Source organism: Cygnus olor, chromosome 10 (assembly GCF_009769625.2).
Source record: "Cygnus olor isolate bCygOlo1 chromosome 10, bCygOlo1.pri.v2, whole genome shotgun sequence".
In the NCBI taxonomy this organism is placed as follows: domain Eukaryota; kingdom Metazoa; phylum Chordata; class Aves; order Anseriformes; family Anatidae; genus Cygnus; species Cygnus olor.
The window spans coordinates 20,522,584-20,538,799 of NC_049178.1; the positions used below are offsets into that span (position 1 = coordinate 20,522,584).

The 16,216-nt window shown below is 46.6% G+C and overlaps 1 protein-coding gene across 2 annotated transcripts; it reads left to right on the forward strand.

The window, feature by feature from the left end:
- The first annotated feature begins 13,142 nt into the window (after positions 1-13,142).
- LOC121075421 (histone-lysine N-methyltransferase SETMAR) lies at positions 13,143-15,308 on the forward strand. Of its 2 annotated transcripts, none has more exons than XM_040568654.1 (2): positions 13,143-13,223; positions 14,042-15,308. In XM_040568654.1, the coding sequence occupies exons 1-2, from the start codon at positions 13,149-13,151 to the stop codon at positions 14,849-14,851; spliced, it is 885 nt and encodes a 294-aa protein (XP_040424588.1). In that variant the 5' UTR covers positions 13,143-13,148; the 3' UTR covers positions 14,852-15,308. The 2 variants fall into 2 exon arrangements, 1 of the variants encoding a protein (XP_040424588.1); XR_005822957.1 differs by having other exon boundaries at positions 13,147-13,223; positions 13,826-14,177.
- The last annotated feature ends 908 nt before the right edge of the window (positions 15,309-16,216 follow it).

The following is a 16,216-nucleotide window of genomic DNA, read 5'->3' on the forward strand; positions in this document are numbered from 1 at the left end:
CAGCTAGTGCTGCGCAGCCACCACCAAGAAAAGGCTCTCTCTGTTCCACGCTGCACATCCCAATCATTCAGCGCTGCAACACTGGCATATGGGGAGATAATCCTGAGCAGGGATGATTCTGGATGCTAAGCAACCATTTATTTTGACTAAGTGGGAACACAGATTGGCCATTGTACACGAGTTTCCATGTGATAACACACAACAGCTTCAGCACGCTTTTTGGCACAAGACGCAGTTCTTCATTTCTAAGAAGAAAGAAGAATTTAGTCAATATTTGATCTAAACCCCCCGAACACCACATGAATTACAAAGACGCTTAGAGCTGACGGTTATGTTCCCTCCTCTGCAAAAAGAGGCTGAACCAAAGCCTGTTGATGTCAATGGAAGGATTCCCACTGCCTTCGCTGGTTGTTGGCTCAGACACAGAGGAAAAAATAGGATTGCTTCGGAGCCCCAGGGTAAGGGGAACAGCAGCAGGCTGGAGAACTCGGCTCTAGCTGCGGTGATTTGGCCAGAAGACTGGGACAGACTCGGAAGACCCGAGTCCCACACCGTGTCCTGCTGGGCGAGCTCCGGTGAGCCTGTTCTAGGGCCCTCGCTCCTGCAGCCCTTAGCTCGCCTCTTCTGTGAAGGGCTTCAGGATCTCCTGGTGTGGTTATTAGAACAAAAATTAGAAAAAAAATCTCCTGGTTTGGTTATTAGAACAAAAATCACCTCGCTTTGAAGCCCCCCTGACCTCTCCTGACGCTGACCAAGGCCCAGTCCTCTCTCGACTTTTGTCCTTTTGCACCTTGGTCAAGAGCCAACTTGTGGCCTCTGCTGTAGGCACCCCCCTGCAGCGGGACCTGAGACGCGCTGGCCGAGATCGCGGCTGCAAGCAGGACTTGGTAACAGTAAGAGCAACGGCAGCACCACGAAGAACAGCTGGGTTTAGATTTATTATTCAAATAGTTATAAATTGTGTTCACTCATCACAAAGGTTACTCCGGCTTCTTCAATGGAAAGTGTCTTTACAACGAATATTTATTATCCCTTACCAGATTCTTCTGCCCCACGCTCATTACTGGTGGCTTTCAGGGCATCCACGCGGACCAGTGGAAAACTCTTTCAGAGGGGCTGTAATCGCCCGAGACACTTTCAGCTCCATGGCTCTCCTGACCCCACTGGGGCATCTGGAGACAGCCGCGGTGCCCTGGAGGAGCACAGGTCTCCAGGCAGTGACAGAACTGCTCCTCGCCTCGCACCCTCAGCCCCTGGCGCTCCCCTGCCGTCCCCCGACGCAAAGCAGCACGCTCCAGCCCTGGCCACAGCCGGGGAGGAGGCAGCAATCCCTGAACGTGGTGCTGGGGTCCCAGAGCTTGAACTGCTACGTCGGCACGGGAGTAACAGGCATGAGAAACGCCTTGGGTCAGAACGGCGTCCTTAAGCAGAAAAGCTAAGGAACACTGCTGCCAATGTGAGTGTTAGTCGGGTAAAAAAAAAAAAATTCTTATTGCATCTTTCTTCAAAGGTACCAGGAAAGTACCAGCACCGAAGTACTGCGGAGGTACAGGAAAGTACCAGCACCGACAAATTACTGCAGACCTCCCACCTACCTGTCAGGTGCAGGCACAACCACCACAGCAGAACAAAGCAGCCTCCTTTGTGGTCTCAGCGTTAGATATTGACAATGAAATGGAGCATCTTCTGCTTCCCTCTAACCTTCTACCCAGCTTTTCCATAAAACACTGTTATTCAGAGAGCAAAAAATAAGATTTTCCGCTATTAAGAGCTCTGTGTTCCGGCGTGCCCAGAATGACTGGGTGTACAACAGACTCGAAGAAGAGCTTTCATATCCTAAAGCATGTTTGTTCTTGTAACTCTGACAAACAGAAGGGCTTACCTCAGCCTACAAGCCGTGCCACACTTGAATATATACAGCACCTAGCAGCGATACAAGGTGACTCATATTGGAGAGTTATGGATTTTTTATTTTTAGTACACCATCCTAAACAGAACAGCAGCGTCGCATCACTACTGTCCGTGGATCTACACCAGCTGGAAGAGATGCCCAGCGTAAGAACTGCTTCTGGATTTTTCTTAGAGAGACAGAGAAGCCCAGGCACAGTTTGGAAATCTACTCTGCAGGCAGCATGGAAGCGTAACACTTCCCAGAGATGAATGAAGAGCACTGCAAAGCAGGCAATCATGTAAACTCCTGCACATTTTCCTCAGCCCACGGCGTTTAGGAAACAAGCCGATCAGCGCCGGGCTGTTCTAGGAGAGGCCACCAGAAACCTCAGGGAAGAGCGCTGCGTATTGTCAGAGCTCCTAGATTTCCCCACGATCTCATCGGGCACGTTGAACAGCACTTCACTGCCATCTCTTGGCAGATGTCTAGATAACAATTTAAGACCTGTGAAGTACAGGAATAAGTTGACATTAAAAAGACGTTAAAAGAAAAGACCGTATATAGAGATATGCTTCTTTTACTAGCCAAATAAAAACAGACTGAAGTTCTACTTGACCAGTCTAGGCTGCATCCAAATTTCCCTGACTCTCAAGGTTAGTATTTAATGTTAGACACAGATCTTAAAAAAAAAAACGTTAAGAGTTTAAATATGGTCTAAAATCTATATTTTTTTTAGTTTTCCACCAACTAATTCTTAGGGCTGTCCTGGATGAGTAGCACATTACCACTGCCTTGCATTCAAGATTTCATCCAAACAGGACCTGAACGTCAGTTGTGGGAAGAAAACATGGATAAAGTTCTTGGTCCTTTCAAGTGCGTTAAAGAATATAGCAAAGACCTACAAAGACAGGAGTACGGCCTGACACCACTGAAAAAACAGTTACCAATGGTTCCTGACGTACGATGTTTACACTCACTGTATTACGTGGTCTTAGAGACCTAAGAGAGCACTGAAATATTTCAAGTGGCAGCTCAGAAAGCATCACCAGGATTTTAATTTTTGACAGCTACCAGTTAAAGATTCAGTTCTGTATTAAGCATGAAGACACACCAGCAGCCCCGGGTGGAAATCCTGTCCCTACTGCCATCCAATCTGAGATCAAATAAACAGTTTGAGAGTTCAGTCACACTGAAATCCAGCGGCTCTTCCAGGTTTTTGTAAATGCTACCCCTCATTTCCAAAAGTACGTGCAAGTTATCAACTAAAACGCCCAACGCAGGCCTCAGTCACCCTGCAGCAGGCGACACCGAAAGCCTCGGCAGGTCCACCAGCACCCGCAGCGTAACCCTGGGAAAACAGTCTCCAGGCATCATTTTCAAGGGAGACCAGACAAAGACCAATTCAAGAACAACGTTACAAAGCACCAAACCTTGCTCTAAGCGTAACCTACCATTGTTCCTTTTGAGTGAACAGAAACAATTTGCACCAGCCGAGTCTAGCCCATACGACGTGTCAATCTGCAACAGGCTCTAAATGAATAAGAACAGCGTGGGCTTTAAAAAAGCACAGAATTATGACATCGCGAACACTGCGCTGAGATAAACAAGGTCACTGTCTACTTAACTTGAGATGTGGTTATACGAACCTGACCTTTCTGTAATAAGTGGTAATTTCTCTGAAAACAACCTTTCAGAGCAGAAGGAAAGGGAAGTAAGTCATGTATTCTGCAGCTGCAGTTTATGATGAGACTCCCAGCCTTAATTTAAAGGTCACCAGCGAGTCTCTGGAAGGGGGATTGCTTTTCACTTTTTCCATATTTCACATACTGTCATCAGGGTGACTAGTCCACAACAGCAACACCGCACAACTGCCAGGCCAAGAACTTTAACTCTCCCTTCACAACTTCGCCATCTTATTAGGCCTGCCAGAATCAGTAAGAACGCTCCTATAAATAATTATCTTGCTAATCTGCCTTGCTCTGGTACCAAGCAGGGGAACTGAAGACCTTACTGTGCTCAGTGATCTACATAAAGGCTGGACGGGACAGTCAGTCTTCACTTCCCCTTCTCCTAACGTGAGTTTACAAAACTGAGCTCAGACAAAAAATGAAACAGTACAAGGTAGCAAAAAGGAGGACTACATTAAAAAATACAGTGACAAAGACAGCTAGTGCAGATTCCCTAAATCGGTTTTAGAAACATTGTGATCTCTATCACAACTGTCCGTTCTTACTGGCTACGACATGAGGAATGCTAGTTGCAGCTGATTTATTTCCTTCGTTAGAAAAAAAATACGTGGACATGAAAACAAATTACAGCTTTTAGATCCAACATGTTCAAATGAGTCCACGGTTTGCCTTTTCTGAGAAGGCAGGCAGCTTACCTGCAGCTTTCGTAAGTGCAGGTCTTCAACCTTTTCCTCATTATTTGACTTCTGTGGTAAGTGACTGTAATGCATTTTCAGCCACATAACTAGAGAGAAATAACCGAAAATCAAGAAGCACTTTGGGAAGCTGGGAGGAAAGATGAGAAAACAAGCCGTAACTGAAAGCAGTGTCTTATTAGGGAAATCCTGTTTCTAAATGCAATACCCCAAAGCTGTCAGCTACTAGACTGTAGAATGCCACCAGTTCAAATGATACTCCTGAGGACGATGCTGACTCCTGTGCCACTCACGAGGCAGCTTAAGTACGTCACTTTCCCTTTGCACCCAAGGAACGCTAACCTAAAATCAGAGCAGACTGTTCCCATAGCGGTTCAGCTGCGTTTCAGACTTGAACCGTGTTCGCTCCTTCACCTCTGCCTACTCAGCAGTTTGTGCTGTGGGCTGTACGCCAAGGGTGTGCTTCACCAAGGGCAGCGCAAAAGGCAAGATTAACGACACTCACCGAAAGATTCCTGAAAACAAAGCTTCCTACACGGAGACTCCTCAGTGTAACAGTGGGATCCTCACAGTTATAGTTGGAGATTTGATTCGTATGTCTGGAAACGCCTGCTGTGAGATCCTTAACAGAGCTGGAGAACACCTGGGGGGAACAGTTAATGCACAGGATGCTGCAGCCTGGCTGGATGCAAAGAGCTGTTTGTGCTTTTAACCTAACCTGACAGATTTCTTCAGACACTTCCTTACGCTTGGTAAAGCTCTCTCCAGGGAAGAGGCTCAAGCTCGTATTGAAGACTGAGGACAAGAACTCTGTGACCACGCAGCAGCGCTAAGCTGAGCACTTCCCTGAGACAAGAAGGCAGGTGCCCTCTCTCTACGCTGAGCAGCGGGAAAGCTCCGCCACATCCCCGAGGAGCCAGCCCCTGGCAGAGAGGAGCGAGAGGCGCTGTGCTGGGCCCCTCCGACACCCCAAGCACCCCAGGAGGGTCCCAGCCCCACGCCCAGCGCCTGCAACCGGCCAGCACTGCGCACAGCCCTGCCCTGGTCAGCTCGCCCGGCGTGGATAAGGACTTCGAAGTCAGTGTTACAATAAACAAGGATGACAGCAGGCCGGAGATGATCTGGAAACATATTCCAAAAATGTCCTTTTCACCGAGCGCTGCGGGTGGCTCAGCCCAACAGTGCTGACCTTATCAATTCCTCCTCTTCCCTCCCGTACCAGCAGCTGCTGCTCCGACGGAGGAGAGGGCAAGTGACTCGCTGAAGAGCAGAGGAGAGGTAGCGACGTTCAAAAATTCAGTGACGGTGGCGCTTTCAGGTCCTCAGAGAAAAAGCAATTCATTTCTCTGTGTATATCCCAGAGAATTTTCACAGAAAGAATACGCTTCTTTCTCTTGCTGGACCCTCACCACTCGTCTCATTTTTGAACCCCCTGTCAACCCAGTCACCTGTTTCAGGAAGGACTAAGTTACGGTACAGACTATTTAGATTCCGTTCCTCAGTCTTACAGCCTTACATTTCCTATAATACACAAAAAAATTACAAGGAAAGCAATATTATAAAGGGAGCCACCAAGAGAGAAACGTTGACTAAGCAGATTATCGTTAAAGCTCTGTACGGTACATGACTTATTTTACTCGCTCGGGTGCAGCTCAGTCACAACTGCCTTTTTCACTCCCTTGACTGCTGCTGTGCAGCCTGCAGGCGTCGTGCGAGGGCAGGACTCACTGCACACCTCCACGTCCCGGCTCTGAGGAACGGACGTGCAGCTTGCTCCCTTAGAGGCGCTCAGCCGGACCGCTTCTCCCTACTCCCCGTTTTTGGGCTGCACGCCAAGGCAAAGCGTTCAGAAACGTTCAGAAATGAGGTAGTTGAAAATTTTCATTTCACGAGACACACAGAAACAGTGTTGAGGGGATCAATACGATAAAAGTTGAGAGATCACATCAAAGTTAATAATGTTGAAACGTATTTAAATTCTAAGCATGGGGAATGCTACGTAAAGAAGCTGCTGTGCTTTTGTGTTTTCTTTTTAATAAGGAATTATTTCTTCCCCTCTTTTTCTTCTCCATTTTTTCCTATAGAAGGAACATTTATAAAGTTTTAGGCATTATGTCTTTGAGAAAATTGTTTATAAAGGTTACCATGCAAAACTAGATGTCTTAGTCCTACACAAGATTGCTTACTAATTGCCCTAGACATGTACGTACTCATAAATTCGTTCGTATACCTTGACAAGGGGAATTGATTTACTATCACAGTGAAATACTACATTAAACTCACATAATTCTTTCTTTACACAGGTCCTTCCCTCTTAAAAGTGTTCTTTGACTGCATGCCATACTGAATTATTACTCTTTAATCATAAATTTCAGTGATTTAACTGCTACAGCAGATACAGCTAACATTCATCTATATTCTTACTTTAACTTCACCTTTACGTTTTCTGTTGTCATACCAACAAGGGGAAATTATGGATTTCATTTATACCCAAGTACAGTTCTGGAGCAGGAAGATAAGATAAGAGACATTTTTATTCTTTTGCAGCACATCTTTCTTGATGATGCAAATAAACTACCACAAAATACCATCTTTTTGAAAGCACAAATAGCATAGAAGCAACAGTTTGAGGCCTTGTAAAATATCAGCGAAATATCACTTAAAAAAACCATGTTTTTCTTACTGTCGAGTCATGTAACAAAGGAAACACTGCAGACTAAGATGCCACATGTGACAAAAACTGGAAGGATTTGTTCCACAATCCATCATGAAGATAAAAATGATCGCTTCTTACTCAGTCTTTTATTCTATTCACAGCACAGGAGTTCTCATCAGCCTCAGCTTACGTGCGTTTTTAGCTGACTTTCACTCCAACCACTCCTGGGAAATACTAACTGGCACGATGAAACCTGGTTTACACTACGGCCTCAGAACGCACCGAGTCCCTTTCGCATTCAGTATGACCGCCTCTGTGTGCTCCTCTTTTACAGCTTGGAGGGTCACTACAGCATTTGCCAAGACCAAATTCTACATTTTAGTCAGCATTGCTTTCTATATACAAATGGGAAGTAAGGGGTAAGAAAACGTGTATCCCCAGAACAAACTTGAAATACCCCTGAAATCCCCGCTACACAAAGCCGTCAGCGCGTTTCTGAGCAGCAGAAAGCCCTCCCCTCACACCAGGCACAGCGCCTTTACAACCACGAGCACATCTATCACCACTGCTCTAGGCACACCAAGCAGCAACCCGTGACGACACAAAGCTACGAACTAAACTGTGCAGAGAAGTTTGCTAAGAGCACTATAGCACTACTGCGTCTTTTGGAAACACTGGCTCCAATCCCTTCACACCTCACACACAAATGTAACTGGAGTACATCCAGAGGCTAACTGAGAGCTGTACGTTATAACTAGTCAGGAAGCAATTTGCATGGTGAGGTCTGAACTGTTCCCATTGTTTTAAAAGTGTTCTGCTTATATCTAAGGACATGACACAATTAAGTCATAAAACATGTTTTTACTTATATTAAAGTCAAGATTTTGTGAGAGAGAAAGAGAGTGTGTGCTGGCAAAGAGAGTTATGGTCCATATTACCTAGGTGATGCTGCAACAGCCGCTTATGAGGCGAGATGAAACGGCAAGCCCTGTGATAACCAAGAACAATAGCTCAGCCACTGCTCAGCTCATTTCATGTGCTTCTGCACCGGTTTTCTTATCTGTAAAAGAACGAAAACAAAGTCCCTCTATCTCTGCACAGCACTCGGAGATATTTTGATAAACTATGTTATTTAAACACAGCGTTTTCCAAGGTCAGTCTTCTCTGCACGGCGAAGGCGTGCATAAACAAGCTGATCCTCAACTTCTCCCTCTCTGGATTTACAAATGTGATTACCAGACACTTCTTTCCAGCATCCCTGTCCTTAGAGAAGCCTCACCAGCTCATTAGCAGCCAGCCAGGTAGGGCTGCAGCTGCAGGAGCCCCGTGCTGGGGAGCGACCCTCACAAGCCCTGCTCGAAGCCAGGTGTGACTCGGCTAATGAGCTCGGCCGGGCGAAGAGCAGGCGGCGTGCCAGCCAGCTCCCCTGCACACCGCCACGGCACTCCAAGACTGCGGGCTCTCATTATTTCAAGCGCTCGGCCCATAAAGTACTTTAATGTACTTTACAAGCTATAAAACATTAATAAATTGCACTGTAAATGGGTAAAAACCGGCTTCCTTGCTAAGCAATTAGTAGGCAGTATTAACACGTTTATGTTATTTATCTACGTTAAAGAAAATGACAGCACGGTACAAGAAGCAGATCTTAAAGTAACCCTGGACTGGTCTTACGGAGAATGATTCAAAAGTGGGAAATAGAAAAATATTATGCGTGTTTTGATTCCCCATCTTCAAATGGAAGACTAGCGTGCAGAGAGCACGCGGGCAGCAGCAGAGGTGCGTTCATCACCTGTCCGTGGTACGCACCTCATACTGACAAAATGCATCACCTTTACACCTCCTCCTCCCACCATTCTCTGAGCACTTAAGAACAGGCACTGCTATGCAGTATCAGATTACTGATGTCTACATATCCTAGCCAAACTCCCTGCAGAACATTTATATTGTATTGTTCGGAGGTTTACAGTGGCTAAATAACAGTAAATTGCAAGTATATCATCATAAATCAAAGTACCTTTTCACATCAGCAGCACTTTTTAAAATTTGGTTGTTTGCAGTGAATCTTCTGTGAACACATCTTAACGACTCCTAGCAGGATGTGTTTTATCCTACTTGCCTAGCCAAGACCATACGGTGAACAAAACACTCACAACTTCAGTGTCTAGACACTCGTCTCTGAACTCCACTGGCCATAGAACATTGTCACTCTACTCCACTTAATGGGATATTGATTTTTTATACTCCACTCTCTGCAAATCAATATTCTAATAGACACACAGCGGACTGGCAGAAGGATAGAGAGTACCTGCCCACAAAGCTGATGGAGATGATTATCCAGAAACAAAGGTCAAATCAAAGGAAAACGTAAACCTGACCTGAGAAGAAGAGCAGCACGCAGAGAAGAGCATGTCAGCAAGGGAGTAAAAAAAAAAAAAAAAAAGTTAGCTAGAGAAGGAAGAAAACCCAACCTGACTAGAGCATGGACATAGCAGCTAACAAGCTCTCAGCCTGGGAATGGGAATGACAGGCTGACGTTCCTTGCGACTGGCAGAGCCCAATGACGTGATTTATGAGGTATTTTAGGGCTCCTGCAGGAAACATCTCCCATAAATTATACAGGAGATAAGCATCCTTTTAAAGTAAAACATCAAATTTAAATATCCAAGAACCACCTGAATAGCCTATTCAGAACAAAGGCAGACAGAAACCATGTGCAATATAAAATAATGTACTTAAAAGGAACACCTTGTTCTTCCAGATGTCAGTTCTGGAGGAAAGTAGGAAGCCAAAGGGAGTCTTCAAATAGTCTCTTTCAGAAGAGCTTCTTCTGCTCATGCCTTTCTGGTGCAGGCAGCAAAAAATACTTATTCTATGGTGCTCAGAATTCAAGGAGCCTCTTGTATGGACTACTGACTTGCTGGTGTGACTTTAGGCAAGCTTGAGACAGGAAATACTCCAACGGTCCAGACAAATGCAAGACCAGTGAAAGATATTTGTGGGCAGAATATCCCCATACACCAGTACAGACTGGGATCAGGAAACCACCACTGACAACCACCTCTGGGGTTACAACGGATGCCAGCTGCACATAAGCCAACAGCATACTCTCTCTACAAATGAGGCAAACCTCACACTAGGCTCCACAAGGAGGAACACAGATCCAACAGAGTTATTAATGCTCTCCACTTGGCATGCGGATGTAGCAACACCAACTGTGGCCAGTCTGGGGCCCTCCGGTTCGAAAGATGTGGAAAAACCAGGGATGATCCAGCACAGCATTACCACGACGATGAGGATATGGCCATATAAGCACATAACCAGTAGGGAACGCCTGAGGGAGACAAGCTTGTTTATTCCAGCAAGTTGGACACCATGGGGGCTACCTAAAGGAGCGCTACAACTGCTCTCTGAGGAGTATGGACGAAGATGACAGTGAAACTCTTAGTAGCGAGAGATGGGAAGGCATAAAGGCAACAAACTGTAGCTAGGGAAGTCTGGCTGTGACATTTGGAAAAAACCTCTCACTGGGAGGCTGGTACACCACCCACTGGGACCCACGGAGGCTGCGGAATCTCAGCCCTCCAGGGTTTTCCAAAAGTCAGCTCAAGAAGCCACAGCTGACCGGGCTGAGCACTGGCAACACTCCCACTTGATGAAAGAATTAGACCAGACCACCCGAGCTCCCTTCTAATCAATATTCCCCCTGACAGTTCTAAGAATATATAAAATTACTGTACCAGCCATTAATCACTTGAGATTTCTCAGCTTTCACCACACTGATATTAGGAAGACAAGCAGCTTTATAACTACTTTCTTCTACACTAGGTTCATGCCTAGTTTGCTGAACAAAGCTCCCTTATTTGCAGTCTGACGAGTCATGGGTTCATATGTACCCCTGAGCTCTACCACCTCGTTACAAGATACAGCATCCACCACAAAAATTCCGTGATGAAGTGAGACGAAGACAGCTCTCAGATGAACGCACTGTTCCATGCACAGTTAACCTTCCAACCTCTCATTATCACTGGGATATTAAGAAATCTGAGAAGGCTCAGAGAAGTCATAAAAATGATTAATAGGCAGAAAGCAATTATTTATATAGGGAGAAAAAACAACAGCTAAATGCATGCAACGTATCAATGAAAAATGATACGTATGGTGTCATCCTCGGGACAGCAGAACGTGTTGCAAGAGAAATTCCCAGCTGCATGAGGTGCTGTAGTGCAGCATTGTAAAGTTCACATACAGTTCACTTTCATCTCCATTTTATGCTTTCTTTCAACAACAATTTTATGTAACAAATTAAAATGAGCTTTCACCAATTTTTCACCCAACCTGAACATCTCAAGAGTTCAACCCATTCATAGCTCAAGATGATAGAAGCTTAGGGTGGAAGAGGGACATGAAGAAAAACACTGTTTTCCCATGACCTTCTCATGATTTCTAAAATGGCATCTCCACAACATGTAAGCAATCTGTTTCTTTTACTACGGAGTAATGACTCATTACTTCTGTCATTTCAAAATGGAAAGGAATTCCATCTGGCAATAAAGATTAGCCGCCAAATTATGCGTGTCTTGATCTAAAGGTCAATTTGGTAATAACACAAAGCTCTAAACTAGAAAAATAAAGTGTGTTTTAATATCTGCAATCACTCAACATTTCAGTGTCTATCTCATAAAACTGATCTATTGCCTTCCTCACAACGAGAAGAGCTTGCAGGATGAAAGCTCCAGTCTCAGGTAGGCAGGGCTCAGAGGCACCCACAGGAAGCAGTTCTAGGCTGGCTTCAGTTGACAAACTGAGAGTGACCAGCTGTGCGTATCTGAAGCCTTCCACCGTTTTCATTCCATTCAGTTATGAAGCGCTGGTGCTACAGGTACGTTTCCTGAACATTCATACCAGTACACATTGCTCCACGGTTTAAACTGACCAAAACCTCTCCAAATTTACGCTGTCCAGACACCAGGAGGCACTGACATTCCCAAGTTCTTCTTTCATACCTTCCCTCCTCTTACAGACTGAGCAAAATCCTAAACAAATCTCTTCATTTTCTACCTGTTCTGCTATCCCCACTAACCGTCCAACCCATAAGCAAAGGCTTCACTCCCCAGTCTTAGCTGTACCTCTGCTGGTGTTGCTCAGCACCTCTTCCCAGGCAGGAGGAAGGGCACAGGACAGGTGAAGCCTCCTTCTGCTTCCAGGATGCTGCAAAAAGGGGGAACAGGAATGTCACACCGGTAATCACCGCCAGAAGGGAGAGACAAGAAGCACACTGCTGGAGGAGCACAGAGCGCGCTCTGCGGTTTTGCAACTGCGAACCATTTCTGCGTCCTCACTCCAAACAGTTATTTGCAGTTGTGATAATTGATTTGTTCAAAAGGTAAAAACATGCTTCCCGTGAAAGGAAAAGGGGCATGGAAAGATTATCTGAGAGCTTCCTCAACCTTTCGCCCCAAAAAGCTGACCCAAGAAACAAACATGAGCAGAACGGCCACCATCCAAAGCATCTGAAAGCCTGACCCTTCTTCCCTGCCCAGACCTCACTGAGATAGATGGAGCAAGGCGAGCCGTGACTGTGCTGCTCCTGCTCAGAGTCACACCACAGTGGCATTTTGCCACAACTGCTTTGGCAGATCTCCCACACGCAGCACAGTGCCCCAGCCCATGAGCGCGTGGCTCTCCGCAGCCCCTCTCCCTTCGCCCATTAACGCCCTTTGCTGAACGACGCACCAAGGAAGCGGCTGAGGGGCTGATCAGGGCCTTTAGCAACAGGACCCACATCTTGTGCATCCAGCCCCTGGCCACCACAGCTCCTGAGCCTCCTGAGGGCTGGGCACAGCCTCGCACCGCATGAGGAGACAGGCAGGGTTACGGACCGGGGGAATTCATTTCAAAAACGTGTTTAATGGGAGGTGTACATGAGGCAGGGCACATTAAAAAAAACACCTCTAGTGCCTTCAGAACACGCAAGGATTTATACACATGACTGACAACCCGGGGCAGTGAGGTTAACGTTTGAACTCCCAGGACTCCACACCCGTCCCGGGGCCTCGCCACGGCGGCTGCTCCACAAGATGGCGCCCCGCGCACAGCCTCAAGCGCCCACAGCGCCCGCGCGGCGCCTCCGCCCGCCCGCCCGGCCCGCCGACCAATCACGGGGCTGCCGCGGCCAGGGGGGACCAATCCGGGCGGGGCGGGGGCGGGGCGGTGCCATGGCGGACGCGAGCGGCGGGCGCGAGGCGGTGGCGGTGGCGGTGGCTGTGGGGGCGGCCCCGCCGCCATTTCAGGTGAGGGGCAGCGGGGGCGGCCCGCTGCGGGCGGTGCGGGGCCGCCCAGCCGGGTGCTGCTGTGGGGATTTACAGGCGCAGCGAGCTGTCCGCCGGCCTCCGTGCGCCGCCTCGCGGTGCTGTGGCCGCTCACTTGCCGGGGGACCCGGTCCGGCCCGGCCCGGCGGGTGGCGCACCCCGGGCACCCCTCACCCTGACAGGAGAGCCGGCAGCTCGGCTTGGCTCTGGGCACGAAGCGGTGTGCCGTGCCGTGCCGTGCCCGCCTTGTCACGGGTTTAACGGAGAAAGTTTCCATGCAGCGTTTTGAAAAGGGACAGTGAAAGTGCCGTAATTTTAACAAAAATGGGCATTTGGCGTCCTGCGAAGCCAAAGGACTTTTCAAATAACTGTAATGTTATAAGGAGTTTATTGAGTGCTTTGCAGGGCAAAAATTTAGTTTAAACGTATTTTGGTATAAGTAAAAATTTTGTCTAGTAAACTAGGTCAAATTAGCTGAAATGTCACCTGCTACAAATGTTTGATTTTTTTTTTTTTCCTGGCTAGTACATTATTTTGAGAAATACCAGTCACCAAGATAGACTTGTTTTGGTTTTTTTTTTCAGTACATGTGGAGAATCTGACTTGCATTCTCTAAAAACTTTTAGAAAAGGGACCCTTGTAGTTAGAAGAAGTTTACAGGAAAACAAAGTGGTTGTGATTTCAGTTCCCCACGTTCCGAGCCCAGTTGTGGCCCCATGCTGCCTTCTGAAATAACCTGATGGTCTCTGCGGAAAGAAGCATCGGACGTGACAAGAATTTGATTCTTGTTCTCTTCGCAGTATAGCCCAGACAACGTGCCTGGAGCAGACGGCGACGTCGACCCCACCGAGATCACCTTCCCGGGATGTTCCTGTCTCACCAGCTCCTGTGCGGCTCACGTGTGCTCCTGCCTTCGCCAAGGTGAAAATTACGACAGCCTGTGCCTCAGACCTGCAGACAACGAGGAGTACGCCAGGCCGATCTTCGAATGCAACGCCATGTGCCAGTGTGGTGAATCCTGTCAGAACAGGGTTGTTCAGAGGGGTTTGCAATTCAGGCTTGAAGTATTCAAGACTGCTAAGAAGGGGTGGGGTCTCCGCACGTTGGAATTCATAGCTAAAGGAAGGTTTGTTTGTGAATATGCTGGTGAAGTTTTAGGCTTCAGTGAGGCACGTAGAAGAATTCAGGCCCAGAAACCCCAGGATTCAAACTATATCATAGCAGTGCGGGAACACCTCCATAGCGGTCAGGTAATGGAGACGTTTGTTGACCCCACATACATTGGTAACGTAGGCAGATTCCTGAATCATTCTTGTGAACCAAATTTATTTATGGTGCCAGTTCGAGTTGACTCAATGGTGCCTAAACTGGCACTTTTTGCAGCCACAGATATTGCTGCTGGAGAGGAACTTTCTTACGATTATTCTGGGAGATTCTGTAATTCACCGCTAACCGACAGAGAACAGAAAACTTCAGAAGAAGATAACAGACTGAGAAAGCCATGCTACTGTGGTTCCCGCGCATGTGCTTCCTTCCTACCTTGGGATGGCTCCCTGTTTTCCACACCAGACGAATGTTCAGAGAGCACTTCATCGCTTTTTGGTCCCTAAGCATACACAATGATATCATCGTCTCCGGCAGTGAAAATTGCAGTTAAACCAAACTCTGATGGTGGATTCCACCAGCAATATCAAGGAAGTACGTGTGGAGTAAAAGCTTAAAAATTAAGATTTTGAGACTGTCTGCATGCAATATCCCGGAGACCGTTTTCAAGGTGGATGGTAGGAGGAAGCACTGGAGCTTCAAGATGTTCCAAAATCAATTACTGAGCCGGGACTGGTGCTTTTTTGTTGTTCGTTTCTGACAGCTTACTGTGTGTGAAAGCACTTGTCTTGATCTGTACTAAAGCTTTCAAAAAGAATGTACTTCAACACTGGAACAGAGAAAGGATATGTGATAACAGTGACAAACATCCCTGAAAATTACACAGAGAAGCAAGTGAGACAAAGGAATGTTGATGTTTGCAAAAAGGGCATTGGGTTTCTTAAATTTCATTAAAATAAATATTTAACATGAGTTGCTGTATTTTTTTGTCGTTCCACAAAGCATAAATAATTCTTACTGATGTTAAAAACTTCCCCGGAATGATTAACTTAACTGCTCCTTCCTCCCTTTTCCAGTCACATCTAACTGCTTGCCAAAATTTGCTTTTAAGGGGATAGTTCAGTTTCATTACCACTTAGCAGCTGGGTAAACTGCGCAGTACCACGGGCTCTTAGAGTACAATCATCCCATCTTTTTAAACCACATCTTTCGCAAGGCTCATCTAATATGATTTCTGCTATAATAGCAAGCATCACTTCCACGTTACTTTCCAGCACTATAATTTTGCACTCAAAAAGCAAATTCAGACTGCATTCTAAACAGCGCGAGGCTGCCAGTCTGGCTTCTGAAATGGATTAAAGTAGGAAACGGTAAAGTACGTCTGAAAACAACAAATTTCGAAAAGCCTCATGTTAAAGTTCCTCCGACGTTGGTATAGAGGACAGAAACGGCAATGCCGCTTTGTACGGTGATGCCACGGTGCTCCCTCAGCAGCACAAGCCCTCGGCTTGTTTGCCCTGTACAGTTTGCTCTTTAGCTGTATTTGTAACTGTGGATGTAACACACACACACACACACAAGCTAGCTGGCGTATCTGCGGAGCCAATCAACTTTAAATTTTTATTTTAATGAATACCTTCTTGCTTCCATTCTGAAGAACTGCAGTTGAGATTTACATCTGGCTACGGTTTGTTTAAGCTGAAGACTAGCAAGTGATTTTCTTAAAGCGAACCATTAAGTGGCTCTTCTGTCTGTACAGAATGCTTCCAAAGGAGTTCAGCTGCTTGTAAAGCCCTGCGTACACAGCACGGCCATTAACTTTACTCCTTGCCTGATTCAGGCAGCCTGTTTCTACAGAAATTCAACACTTT

Excerpts from the sequence above, each read along its gene's own strand:
- LOC121075421 (XM_040568654.1), top strand. The coding sequence starts at position 13,149 with ATGGCGGACGCGAGCGGCGGGCGCGAGGCGGTGGCGGTGGCGGTGGCT. Across the intron at positions 13,224-14,041 it reads CGGCCCCGCCGCCATTTCAG|TATAGCCCAGACAACGTGCC; the intron begins GTGAGGGGCAGC and ends TTCTCTTCGCAG.